The sequence below is a fragment of the Eulemur rufifrons genome, chromosome 29, assembly GCF_041146395.1.
Source record: "Eulemur rufifrons isolate Redbay chromosome 29, OSU_ERuf_1, whole genome shotgun sequence".
Classification (NCBI taxonomy): Eukaryota; Metazoa; Chordata; class Mammalia; order Primates; family Lemuridae; genus Eulemur; species Eulemur rufifrons.
The window spans coordinates 63015532-63028052 of record NC_091011.1 but is presented as its reverse complement, the minus strand read 5'-3'; the positions used below and the strand labels follow the sequence as shown (position 1 = coordinate 63028052).

Below are 12521 nucleotides of genomic sequence, written 5' to 3'. Positions count from 1 at the left end.
TTTTCAGTGGAGAGAATTTTTCCTTTGTCTTGTATTTGCTCTGTCAGGATCCCTCTGCTTTGAATCCAGAAAATGATGAAGAACTAATTTAAAATTTATATCTAGCTGGTTTCTTTCATCAAGTCTGCAGGCTTCCTTATTCACAACATGATCTCCACAGAGATCTCTGGCATAGACCTTTTGCTAAGTCTTCTACACTCTCTCTTCTTTTGATCTTAATTTAGCTCCCTCTGCTTCTCTGTGATCTCTCAGTAAGCACATTGATTTAGAATCACTTTATCAAGGACTGAAAATTCATATTCTGTCTCAAAGGTGGAGGTAGATTGTATCTTCTTTTTTCTCAGACTTATCCCTCTGCTTTTGTTTTTGATTTTACATCTTCCCGTCTCTGTTTTCTCCAGTATCAACCTCTTTATACCCTCCTTCCTTTCTGTGGTCTACCATCAAAAAACAAAAAACCTAAGTCCTTTATTTTGCTTTACGAACTTTTTCTTCACACCCAGGTTTCAGTAGCTACCTTGCATCTCTACTCCCTGCTTCTCTTTTGCCCCAAACCCCTTGAAATCAAGCTTTCACTCTACTGAAACAGTTCTTGTTCAAGTCACTACAAATCCTTCTGCCCACTTCTTAGACCCTGTTTTGACTTTACTCTTCAGAGTGTAATTGACCACTTCTGTCTAGATCTTGCTCTTAAGCAAGAGATTTATATCCACTGGCTTAGAACATCTCCACTTGGGTGCCCCACAGGTTTTAGAAGCATAAGTCTAAATGATTTATCTTTCTTTGCCCACCTGCTGCTCCTTCTGAAGTTCCATTTTGGTTGAGTAATCTCCATCCTCCTAGTCCTTCATAAATGTATCTACTTGCTTTAGTTGCATTAGTTTTCCTGCTGCTGACTCTTTACTTGTCTACTACTATAGTCCTAGAAAAGTCTCTTTGACTTGGACTTTTTTCGGTAAATTCATAACTGATCTTTTTGCATGCAGGCTTACCACCACCCCACACATTATTCATCTTCCACATTGCTACGAGAGTGATTTTCGTAAAGCCCGAGCTTGATCATGGTATTCTCTCATTCAAGCCCTCAGATGGCTCACTGTTATCTGTCTTCAGATGAATTAAGACATACCTTGAGCTGACCTTTATCTTATTTTCTATTCTTACCTCCTCCCTCTCTCTTGCATACTCACTTTTTATTCAGAGGATAGAAAACACTTCTTTACATCTCTGTGTACTGTTCTTCTCTGTCTGGAATGCTCTCTGCTCATCTCCTTTGCCCATCTGTGTGGTGAATTCCATTCTTCCTTGAAGATCTAGGCCAAGAGATCCTTATTATTCACAACAAAGTAAATACTGTGAAAATGTTGTTATCCCTGTTGTTTCCATGAGGAAATAAAGAGCTCAGAAAGATGAAGTCACCTTCCCAAGGTCACAGTGCCAATAAATGGCAGACCTTGGATTTAAGTCAAGGTTATTTGGCTTCAAAGCCCAAACCCTTTTCACTACTCCCATCGCAAGAATGTTAGCTTGAAAGTTTGGACCTTATTCTATGTGCAGCAAGAAGCTATGAAATATACTTGAGCAGGTAAATCCGTGATCAGTTAGTTCTGTGTTATAAAAAGAGAAACTAAAGAATATATGCTTTGACAACCGTTCTGTTTAAGTTATTCTAAGTTTCTCTATATACATTTAATTATGTCGAAATCAATGACCAAAGCAAAGTCAAAGGGCAAGGTAGAATTCTAAGTAATAGATTCATCTAAACATAAATGTTTTCATATTCTTATATATTTTTTTCTATTTGTATGTATATTATGTATCTTATTTTAGTTTTATTATCAGCTTATATTGGTCTCAGCCAAAGGTCCAAATTTTATTATTTCTTAGACTTAGAATTGTAGTGTTGTTTGTATTTATAACCATGAAACAAGGCCAGGAAGTTGCTTTAGATTGCAAATATGGGAGTCTCTCCGAACCTATTCTTGTTCTGGGACTACAACCCCCCACCCCCCACCAAAAATTGCAAAAGTTTCCCTGAATTGATCTGATAACATGATTCTGTTGAACTTAATGAAAGTAAGACAGTATTGAGTGTAGATTATAAATAGATTGATGTAAAATATCTTTCCAGTTGAAATTTATTGAATTATTATAATCTAGTTGAATTAATTTTGTTTCAAAATATGTAACAAGCTAACTTGAAACGTTGAGTAAAATGTTTTATATATATTTTCCTATTTTATGCAGAAAATTATATAATGTAGTTTTAACAATAAAATTTTGACAATTCTGTGATAAAGTTAACATATTTTACTTCTTTATGTTTTGGCAGAATATATAATAAATATATATGTGTGTACATATTATAGATACATCATATGCATATATACACATCATGTACATATACATACACATCATACACATAGATATAGAGAATCTTTGTTTTAACATACTATCCTATCCCTAAATCTGCTTTTTGGTTATCCCCTGTACTTTTCCTATTTCTCTGAGTCTACTTCATCTCTTTTTTTCTCTCTAAGGACTTTCCCATTCTTTCGTGTTCCAGCAACTATGTGTCCTCCTTTGTATGCATCTTTGGTATCTGACTCTAGCTCTTAGTTTAGACTATGATAATTCCTTGGGATTTACTGACTGATTGATTGATTGACTGACTGATTGATACAATTCAATAATTGTATTAGGGTGCTCCAGAGAAACAAAACCAGTAGGAGATATTTTATATATATTATATATAAGGAATCAGCTAATGAGATTGTGGAGGCAAGTCCCAAGGTCTGTAGTTGGCAAACTGGAGAGCCAGGACAGCCAGTGGTGTGGTCCCACTCCAAAGGCCTGCAGGATCAACACCCCCAAAAAGCTGATGTTTTAGTTAAAATCCAAAGGGAGGAAAACAACTGATGTCCCAGGTAAAGGCAGTCAGGCAGAAGGAATTCTGTCTTACCTGGCCATCTTGTTCAATGAAGGCCTTCAACTGATTGGATAAGGCCCAGCCAAATTAGGGAAGACAACCTGTTTACCTCAGTCTGCTGATTTAATTGTTAATCTCATCCAGAAACACCTTCACAGACACACCCAGAATAATGTTTGACCACATACGTGGGCAACCTATAGCCCAGTCATGTTGACACACAAAATTAACCATCACAAAAATAATTATCTAGGTAATGCTATGTACCAGTAGTTAGAGAGAAAATGATAAATAAGACAAATTAGTTATTTTGATTATAAATTACAAATGATGTTAGCAATGTTGGTAAACATATTAGTATACGTAGTACTTACTATATGAGGCACTATTTTAAGTACTTCATAAGAATGAACTCATTTGTGATGGCATGTACCTGTAGTCCCACCTACTCAGGAGGCTGAGGCAGGAGGATCACTTGAGCCCAGGAGTTCAAGGTTACAGTGAATTGTTATGAGGCCACTGTACTCCAGCCTGGATGACAGAGCGAGACCCTGTCTCAAAAAAAAAAAAAAATTATTCAGTCTTTATTATAAATTTATGAGATAAGTTTCCATTTTACAGATGAGCAAACTGAGGCATGGAGAAATTAAGTACCTTATCCAAAGTCACATAGCTAGTAAGTGATAGAGTCAGCATTCTAATCTAGTATTCTGGCTTCAGAGTTCCTCTTCTTAACCACTACGCTATTCCTTTAATTAAATAGGAAAATACCGTTATGGTGGGGAATATGGAATACTATGTCTATAAAAGAATGCACCTAACCTAGGAGAAATAAGACAAAGAGGCACCTAAACTGAACTCTGAAGAAAGTGCAAGTTTTAAAACTGATAACTGAAAAAGACTATAAAAGAGCTTTCAAGAACCTAAAAGAATTTGAGTGTGGTTAGACCTTTGACCTCAGTGGTGTGTAACGAGAGGAGGAGACAGGGATAATGAGGTCTTAAAGGGCTTTTTATATTATATTAAGCGGGAATGATAAATGTATCACAGAGACCTTGGATCAAACCCCAGTTCTATTTTCTGTATAATTCTGAGCAAGTCACCTTGTATCTTTGAGCTTTTGTTATCTTACACTAAAAGGGGACTAAGAATGCCTGCCTTCTAAGATTGTTCCAGATTAACAAATATTTATTGTGTGCCTTTTATGTCTGTCACACTCTAGATAAAAAAGGCAAAATGAGGCCTGTGCTCTCATGGAGCTTACATTCTATTGGTTGCTGTGAGGTTTAAATGAGATAACATCTAGCAGTGCTTGTTACATAGTGGACATTCACAAGATGTCAATTTCTCAGCCAAGGTTCATATATATTCTAGAGTATGGACAATTTGGGTTCTTCTCTGATTAATTTAAAAATACATAACTCATGTCCTTGAAGTTTTGAGTGATTCATTACTAAGAAGGAAGATTATCTGGGACCCCATGTTTTCTTTCAAAAGGAGATGTTTAAGATTTAGAATTTTCTTCTTTTCTTTGGGAATTCTCAAAAGTCTTGAAGAATTTCTGTTTATAAAAATCTATTTCAGTAAATCTATGGGGTTACAAAGATGACATGCCTCAAAATAATTTACCTTTAATTATAGGAATAGATATGACACATCCAAAAGAAATACAGGAAAATGCCATAAAAACTGTGATAATAGTTTGTACAGAGTTTGGTGATGTGCACAGCGTTGAATAGTCACTTATACTTGGAAAAACAAGGGTATATTTAATGTAGATTTGTTTATTCTCAGAAATGAGCAGTTACAAATATTTATTTTTAAAAAGTTATATTTATAATGATATTAGAATTGGTAAATTATACAGTTATCACTCCCTTAATAAATTGTGCCTGTATTGATTATTCTGTTGCCTTCCCAACTGTTAGCTGGTATTCTCAGTCTATATTAAATTGTAATAATACGCCAATACTGTAAAGTGGTGGTTACTTATGTTTAATCTAAAGACTTGCCCTGTATAGCTAGTACTTATTTAAGAAATATAGTTATATTACAGTATGTTCATGTCTTTTTGTTGATTTTTATTTAATTTATAAATTAATTAAGATTCTAAATTAATGCTGTGAGATTCTTAATAGTATTCTCAGAAGATATATTTTCATTTTTGCCTTTGAAAAGTGAGAAATATGAGATCATATGAAATTAAAACTGGGAGGAAAAAAACCATAAATGTAACCTTTGATACGATTAAAATCAGAATATATAGCACTCAAACCACTAGGGAAGATGAAAGCAAATAAAAGTAATCTACAGAAGAAACGCAAAAAACAAAGGGAACAAAGAGAGGTTAAAATGAGATGATAAAAGCAAGAGCAACCTATTAAACAAATTTGGGTTATAATTTCTTATTGAATGACAAATTGTGTTTAAAAATAGAATTACAATATATGTTATTTTAAGAGTCACATTAAAAAGCAAACATAGAATAAAAAGTGTATTGACTAACATTTCTCAAATGAAAGTGACAGTATTCATTTTAGATAAACAAGATAAATGGTGTATAGAATAGAGTCACACAAACTTTCTTTTACTAGATTTGAGACTGAAAATGACATAGATAATTCTCAGGAAATATATAATTAACTCAAGAAGTAGAATACCTGAATAAAATAATATTTAAAATTTTTCAATTATCAAAAAATTATCTTAAAATTATTTGTTGTTGTTTTAATTTGGGGAACTCTAAGAGTTTTGGGGGGGAAAATATTTCAAGCTGTGATAATTGTCTCAAAATATATATTATATTAAAATAATTTTTTAATTTAAGGGGAAGTAAATAATTCATTTATAACCCTACTTCCAAAATAGACAACTGTATACTTGGACATATATGTGCATACACTCAGAAAATTTGGGTAAATCTTGTTTAGGAATACAAATAACAAAAATTCTCAGATGTGAAAACAAATTGATTTCAGTAGTGTGTTAAAATAATTATCTGAATTATCTATCTAAACAAGTAGGATTTATGTTAGTAATATAAGGATCATTTAATATTAAGGAAATCTAGTAAATAAATATCCCAGTGTCTCCAATAAGGAAATCTACGAGATCATTTATCTCAGTGCAGAAAAGGCAATACATAAACTAAATACCCAGTTTTTTTATGTTTTAAAATTCAGAGAAACCAGGCATAAAATCCCCCTTTTTTATTGTGGTAAAAAACACTTCATAAAATTTACCATCCTAACCATTTTTAAGTGTACAGTACAATAGTGTTAATTATATGCATCTTGTACAATAAATCTCTAAAACTTTTTCATTTTGGAAAACTTAATCTGTACCCATTGAACAACTCCCCATTTCCTCCTTCCCCAGCTCCTGGCAACTACTATTCTCCTCTCTGCTTCTAAGAGTTTGACTACTATCGTACTTGTCTTTTTGTGACTGGCTTATTTCACTTACCATAATGTCCTCAAGGTTCATCCATGTTGTAGCATATGACAGATTACCTTCTTTTTTAAGACTGAATAGTGTTCCATTGTATGTCCAATCATGCGCTGCATAATGACATTTCAGTCTATGATAGACTGCATATATAACGGTGGTCACGTAGATGTTTTATTTTTATTGTATGTATTGTATTTTCTACGTGTAGATATGTTTAAGCACACAAATACTTTTGTGTTGCAGTTGCCTGCAATATTCATTGTAGACATGCTGTATAGGTTGTAGCCTAGGAGCATAGGCTACACCATAAAGCTTGGGTGTGTAGTAGGCTATCCCATCTAGGTTTGTATAAGTACACTCTATGATGTTTGCATAATGACGAAATCGCCTAATGACACATTTCTCAGAATGTTTCCCCATCATTAAGCAATGCATGACTGTATATACCACATTTTCTTTATCTATTCATTCTTCGACAGACGTTTAGGTGTTTCCACCTCTTGGCTCTTGTCAGTGATGCTGCAGTGAGCATGGGTGTATAAATAAATCTTCAAGATCCTGCTTTCAGTTCTTTTAGGTGTATACCCAAATGTAGGTTTGCTGGATCATATGGTAATTTCTATTTTTAAATTTTTTGAGGAACCTCTCTAAAGTTTCTGTAGTGGCTGTACCTTTTTATAGTCCCACCAACAGTGCACAAGTGTTCTATTTCCTCCATATCCTCATCAGCGCTTATTATTTTCTGGTTTTTGATAGTAGCCATCCTGATCGGTATGAGGTAGTATCTCATATTGTGGTTTTGATTTGCATTTCTTTGATGATTAGTGATGTTGAGTATCTTTTCATGTGCTTGTTGGCCATTCATATATTTGCTTTGAAGAAGTGTCTATTCAAGTCCTTTGCCTATTTTTTTTATCGTGTTATTTGTTTTTTTAATTTTTGAGTTGTAAGAATTCTTTATATATTCTGAATATTAACTCTTTATCAGATATATGGTTAGTAAATATTTTCTCCCATTCTGTAGGTTGCCTTCTTGCTCTGTTGGTTGTTTCCTTTGCTGTGCAGAAGTTTTGAAGTTTGTTATAATCTGATTTGTCTATTTTTGTTTTTGTTGCCTGTGCTTTTGATGTCATAAACAAGAATTATTGACAAATTCATTGTCATGGAGCTTTTCCCATATGTTTTTTTCTAGGAATTATAATTTCAGTTCTTTATTCCATTTTGAGTTATTTTTGATACATGATATGTAAGGTAAGGGTCAACTTCATTGTTTTGCATGCGTATATCCAGTTTTCCCAGCAGCATTTATTGAAGAAACTGTCCTTTAATCATTGTGTAGCCTTGGCACCATTGTTGAAGATTGTGTGACCATATACTTGAGGGTTTATTTCTGGATTCTTTATTCTCTTCCATTGGTCCATGTGTCTATCTTTATGCTGCTACCATACTTTTCGATTACTGAAGCTTTATATAATAATATTTCTTTAGAGATGGGATCTCACTGTGTTGCCCAGGCTGGTTTTGAACTCCTTCCTGGGCTCAAGTGATCTTCCTGCCTCAGCCTCCTGAGTATCTGGGACTATAGGCACATGCCATGGTGCCCAGGTCTGTAATATGCTTGGAAGTCAGGAAGTGTGAAGCCTCTAGCTTTGTTTTTCTTTCTCAAGAAAGATATTTGAGGTCCCTTGAGATTCTGTATGGATTTTAGGATTTTTTTTTTTTCCTATTTTTGCAAAAATACCATTGAGATTTTGATAGGGATTGCATTGAATCTATAGATGACTTTGTGGGGTATGGACATTTTAACAATATTAAGTCTTCTAAACCATAAAACATGGGATGTCTTTCCATGTGTGTCATCTTTAATTTCTTTCAGCAATATTTTTTAGTTTTCAGGATATAAGCCTTTTTCCTTCTTAGATACGTCTATTCTTAAGTATTTTATTCTTTTGGATGATGTTATAAATGGAATAGTTTTCTTCATTTCTTTTTCAGATTGTTCATGTTTAGTATGTAGAGACACACTAATTTTTGCATGTTGATTTTGTAGCCTACAACTTCGCTGCACTCAGTTATTAGTTTAACAGGGTTTTTTATGGGCTATTTAGAGTTTTCCACATACAAGATCACATCATCTACAAACAGAGATAATTTTACTTCTTCCTTTCCAATTTGGATGCCTTTTATTTCTTTTTCTTGCTTGATTCTTCTGGCAGAACTCCCAGTACTATATTATATAGAACTGGTGAGAGTGGGCATTCTGGCCTTGTTCCTGATCTTAGAGAGAAAGCTTTTCTGTTTTGCACCATGGAGTGTGTTAGCTGTGGGTTTTACGTATATGGCCTTTGTTATGTTATAATTTCCTTTTAGTTATATTTTGTTGAATATTTTCATCATGAGAGGGTGTTAAATTTTGTCAAATGTTTTTTCTACATTGAGATGCTCATGTAGTTTTTGTCCTTCATTCTGTTAATGTGGTATATTATGATACTTCTTTAATGTGAGGGAAAACATCTACTTTAAACTGAGATACAGAAGACATAATACGTAAAATCTTAGGACTCTGAATGTATTTTCTGATGATTACATAAGAAATCAACAATGATTTGATTTGCCTTTTTTATGATACACAATTCTCACTTGAGTAAATTTACAACCATAGACTTATTAAAGAAAGAAACAAATAACAATGAAAATGAAAGTGTACATAGGTATAAAAGTCACAAATCAGTATTTTTCATGAGTTATTTTGTTCACTTATCCAAAAATAGAAATTTTACTTTTAGGATGGTAGTAATATTTGAACATTAGACATTTTATTTACACTATTAATTTTAACCATATAAAATTGTCATTTTTGTACTGAAAAAATAGAATATTGGCAATTTCATATTGTATACCACACATATAGACATACGTTAAATTATTTGGCAAAATTTCTAAGAGTATGATTCCATTTTAACAGTATTAAAGTACTTTGTTTTTAACAAATGATACTTTTACTAATATTTGTCTTCTTAGTGATTACTTTCTAAAACATATTTAAATTTGAATGAAAGTGTCATGCTAAACTGAGTAGTAATAATTCCTGTTTCTTTTTTTTTTTTTTTAAACTGTGTCTAGGCTTCAACCACTCTCTTTTATAATGGTGAATTATTTCCTGTTAGTCATCCTTAGTCTAAGCATGCTTTGTCCATCATTTTGTTATAGTCACACAAATTGCCTTCTGTGTATCAAAGGATGATGACGATAGTAGTAATTTGTAATAATAATAGCTAACATTCATTGAGGGTTTATTGTATATGTCAGGCACTGTTCTAGATGTTTATTAATTTGTTTAATCCTCATAATAACTCTGCAATGTGTAGTTACTGTTACCATGTCCATTTTACAGGTAAGTAACCAAGGTACAGAATAGTTAAGCACCTTGCCCAGGGTCATACCAGCTATTCAGTGGCAGAGCAGAGTAATGACTGATTACTTGAACATGAGACATAATTTGATTTGTCTATATAATAGTTCTACTTAGTTTCTTAATAATTCCATTGTTTGATAATTAGATGTCTAAAAAATTTCGTTTAAATTTTAGATAAATTCTCAATGCTATATCTTATCCATTATAATTTCTTAAAATAAATACATTCTTTTTTTTTTTTTTTTCGGTTCACAGGATGGACAACCTGAAATTTTCTACAAGTTTTGGAATTCAGTTACTGAGGCACTTCCTTCTCAATTTCATGGGACAATAAACAGTAAGTTTGCTGTTTATTTGGCAAATTCATTTTAAAGTTTTTCTGTAACTTTAAAATTTGATATCAAAAAGTTTTGCTCTCTTGGTTTACAAAATATTTTTTATTGTTATGTTAAAACTCCTGGGTAATTATCATTTCTTCCACATGTTTAATATAGAGTCTCTTAGCCATATAGTCAGTTTTGTAATCAGTAAACAAATTTACTATATAGAGGGTGTAAAGCAATTGATGTTGAATAATTCAGTTCATGTTTTTAGAATTATTTTAACTCCTAACTAAAAGATATAAAAATTCAGAGACTTTACAACTTTTTCTTTATTGTTAAAAATAAAGATTTAATGAATGATCAGATGAGACATCTGAATCATGAATTAAAAGTTGATTATCCAAATATGATCCACAAAGCTTTTTCTTAGTTTGTTTATGTCATGAAATAATGGGACAGGGTACATCTAAACAATGAAATTTGCAAATTGGCTAATATCTTATGCATGTTTGTCTAAATACTTTATATACGAACATTGAATATACCTAGGCTTTTTAAAAGGGGTTAAGAGTTTGTTTCTAGTTAAATTTTTATTCACAAACATTTGCTAAAAGTACCTACTATATGCTAAACATTATTTGGTCACTGGGACCCCGGAGTTGAATAAACTACTCTTCTTGCCTCCCTACTTCTTTCTAATTAAGTATGCAATTTAAAATAGTAACCACAAAAGAGGTCTTCATTTATTTGTTGTAGCTAAACAGAACTTAAGTAGGTGGTTTATTTAGGACTGATTTACTCCATTTACTTGTGAATCACACTGCTAATCTCAGGAGAGAATAAATATTGTGTATCTCCCTGCATTAGGTTTCTGTTTCTGGTCAGCATTATTGAGATATAATTTATATGCAGTAAAATTCACCAATTTTAAACATAGAATTCTATGAAGTTTGACAAATATTTACATTCATATAACCATCATCACAATTAAGATAAAGAACATTTTCATCCTCCCCAAAATTTCTCTTACGTACTTTTGCAGTTAATATGCTACTTCCACTCCTTGGCTCCTGGCAAAATGATCTGCGTTCTATCACTATATCTTGCTTCTTCTAGATTTTCATCAAACTAGAATCATGCAGTATGTGTTCTTTTGTATTAGCATAATTGTTTTAAGATTCACCTGTGTTGTTGCATATATCAGTAGTCCATTTCCCTTTTATTGTTGAATAGTATTCCATTGTGTTGATATATACCACAATTTTTTATCCAATCCCCAATTGGGTAACAACTTTGTTGTTAGAGCTTTGGATTATTATGAATAAAGTTACTATGATTATTTACATACAAGTCACTTTTGTAGACATATGTGTTCATTCTCTTGTGTGAATATATAAGAGTGGAATTGCCTAATCATTTGGTAAATGTGTTTAATTCTACAGAAACTGCAAAACTATTTTACAAAATGGATATGCCATTTTTCATTCCCATAAGTAATGTGGAATAGTTCCAATTGCTCTATATTTTTGTCAATCCATGATATTGTCAGTCATTTTAATTTTAGTCATTCCAAAATGGATGGTGTGTGTGTAGTGGTGTTTCATTGTGGTTTTAATTTCCTCTAGCCTAAAGACTAATGATGCTTTCTTAGTCCATTCAGACTGCTATAACAAAATACCACAGACTGGGTAATTTACGACAACAGAAATTTATTTCTCAAAGTTCTGGAGGTTGGAGGTCCAAGATCAAGGTGCTGGCAGATTGAGTATCTGGTGAGGATCTGTTTCCTGGTTCACAGATGGTGCATTCGTACTGTGTCCTTACATAGTGTAAAGGGGCAGGGAAGCTCTTTGAGCCTCTTTTATCAGGGCACTAATCTCATTCATGAGGAATCCTCCCTCTTGATCTTATCACCTCCCAAAGACCCACCTCCTAATACCATCACATTGGTGATTAAGTTTCAACATACGAATTTGGGGACACACAAGCATTCAGACCATAGCACATGTTGACCGCATTTTCACATACTTGTCTGCCATCTGTAGAACTTTCTTTGGTTAAGTGTTTGTCCAAATCATTTCCCTCTGTGTTTATTGTAATGTTTGTCCTCTTATTGAGTCATAAGGTATCTTTATATATTCTGGATTTCAAAGTCCTTTTTTAGATGTGTGTTTGTAGATATTTTCCCCTAGTATTTGGCTTGCCTTTTTATTTTCTTAACAATGCCTTCAAAGAACAAACGTTTTAATTTTGATAAAATCTAATTTATCAAAACTTTAAATAATTTATAGCTTTTTTTGACTTCAGAAATTGTTGCCTAAACCAAAGTCAGAAATATTTCCTTCTATATTTTATTCTAGAAGTTTTATTAGTTTATTTTGAGTTAATTTTTGTATATGGTGTG

General features: G+C 32.7%; 1 protein-coding gene across 8 annotated transcripts in view; it reads left to right on the top strand.

Annotated features, from left to right (window-relative positions):
* The window catches only part of COG5 (component of oligomeric golgi complex 5), a 276711-nt gene that overhangs the window by 172600 nt on the left and 91590 nt on the right, over nucleotides 1-12521 (top strand). For 7 of the 8 annotated variants that reach the window (XM_069461710.1, XM_069461711.1, XM_069461705.1 and 4 more), the window contains one exon: nucleotides 10050-10131. The exons of the other annotated variant lie outside the window; for it this stretch is intronic. In XM_069461710.1, coding sequence (XP_069317811.1) covers nucleotides 10050-10131 — 82 coding nt within the window. The remainder of the gene's footprint in view (nucleotides 1-10049; nucleotides 10132-12521) is intronic. 8 annotated transcript variants of the gene reach the window in all.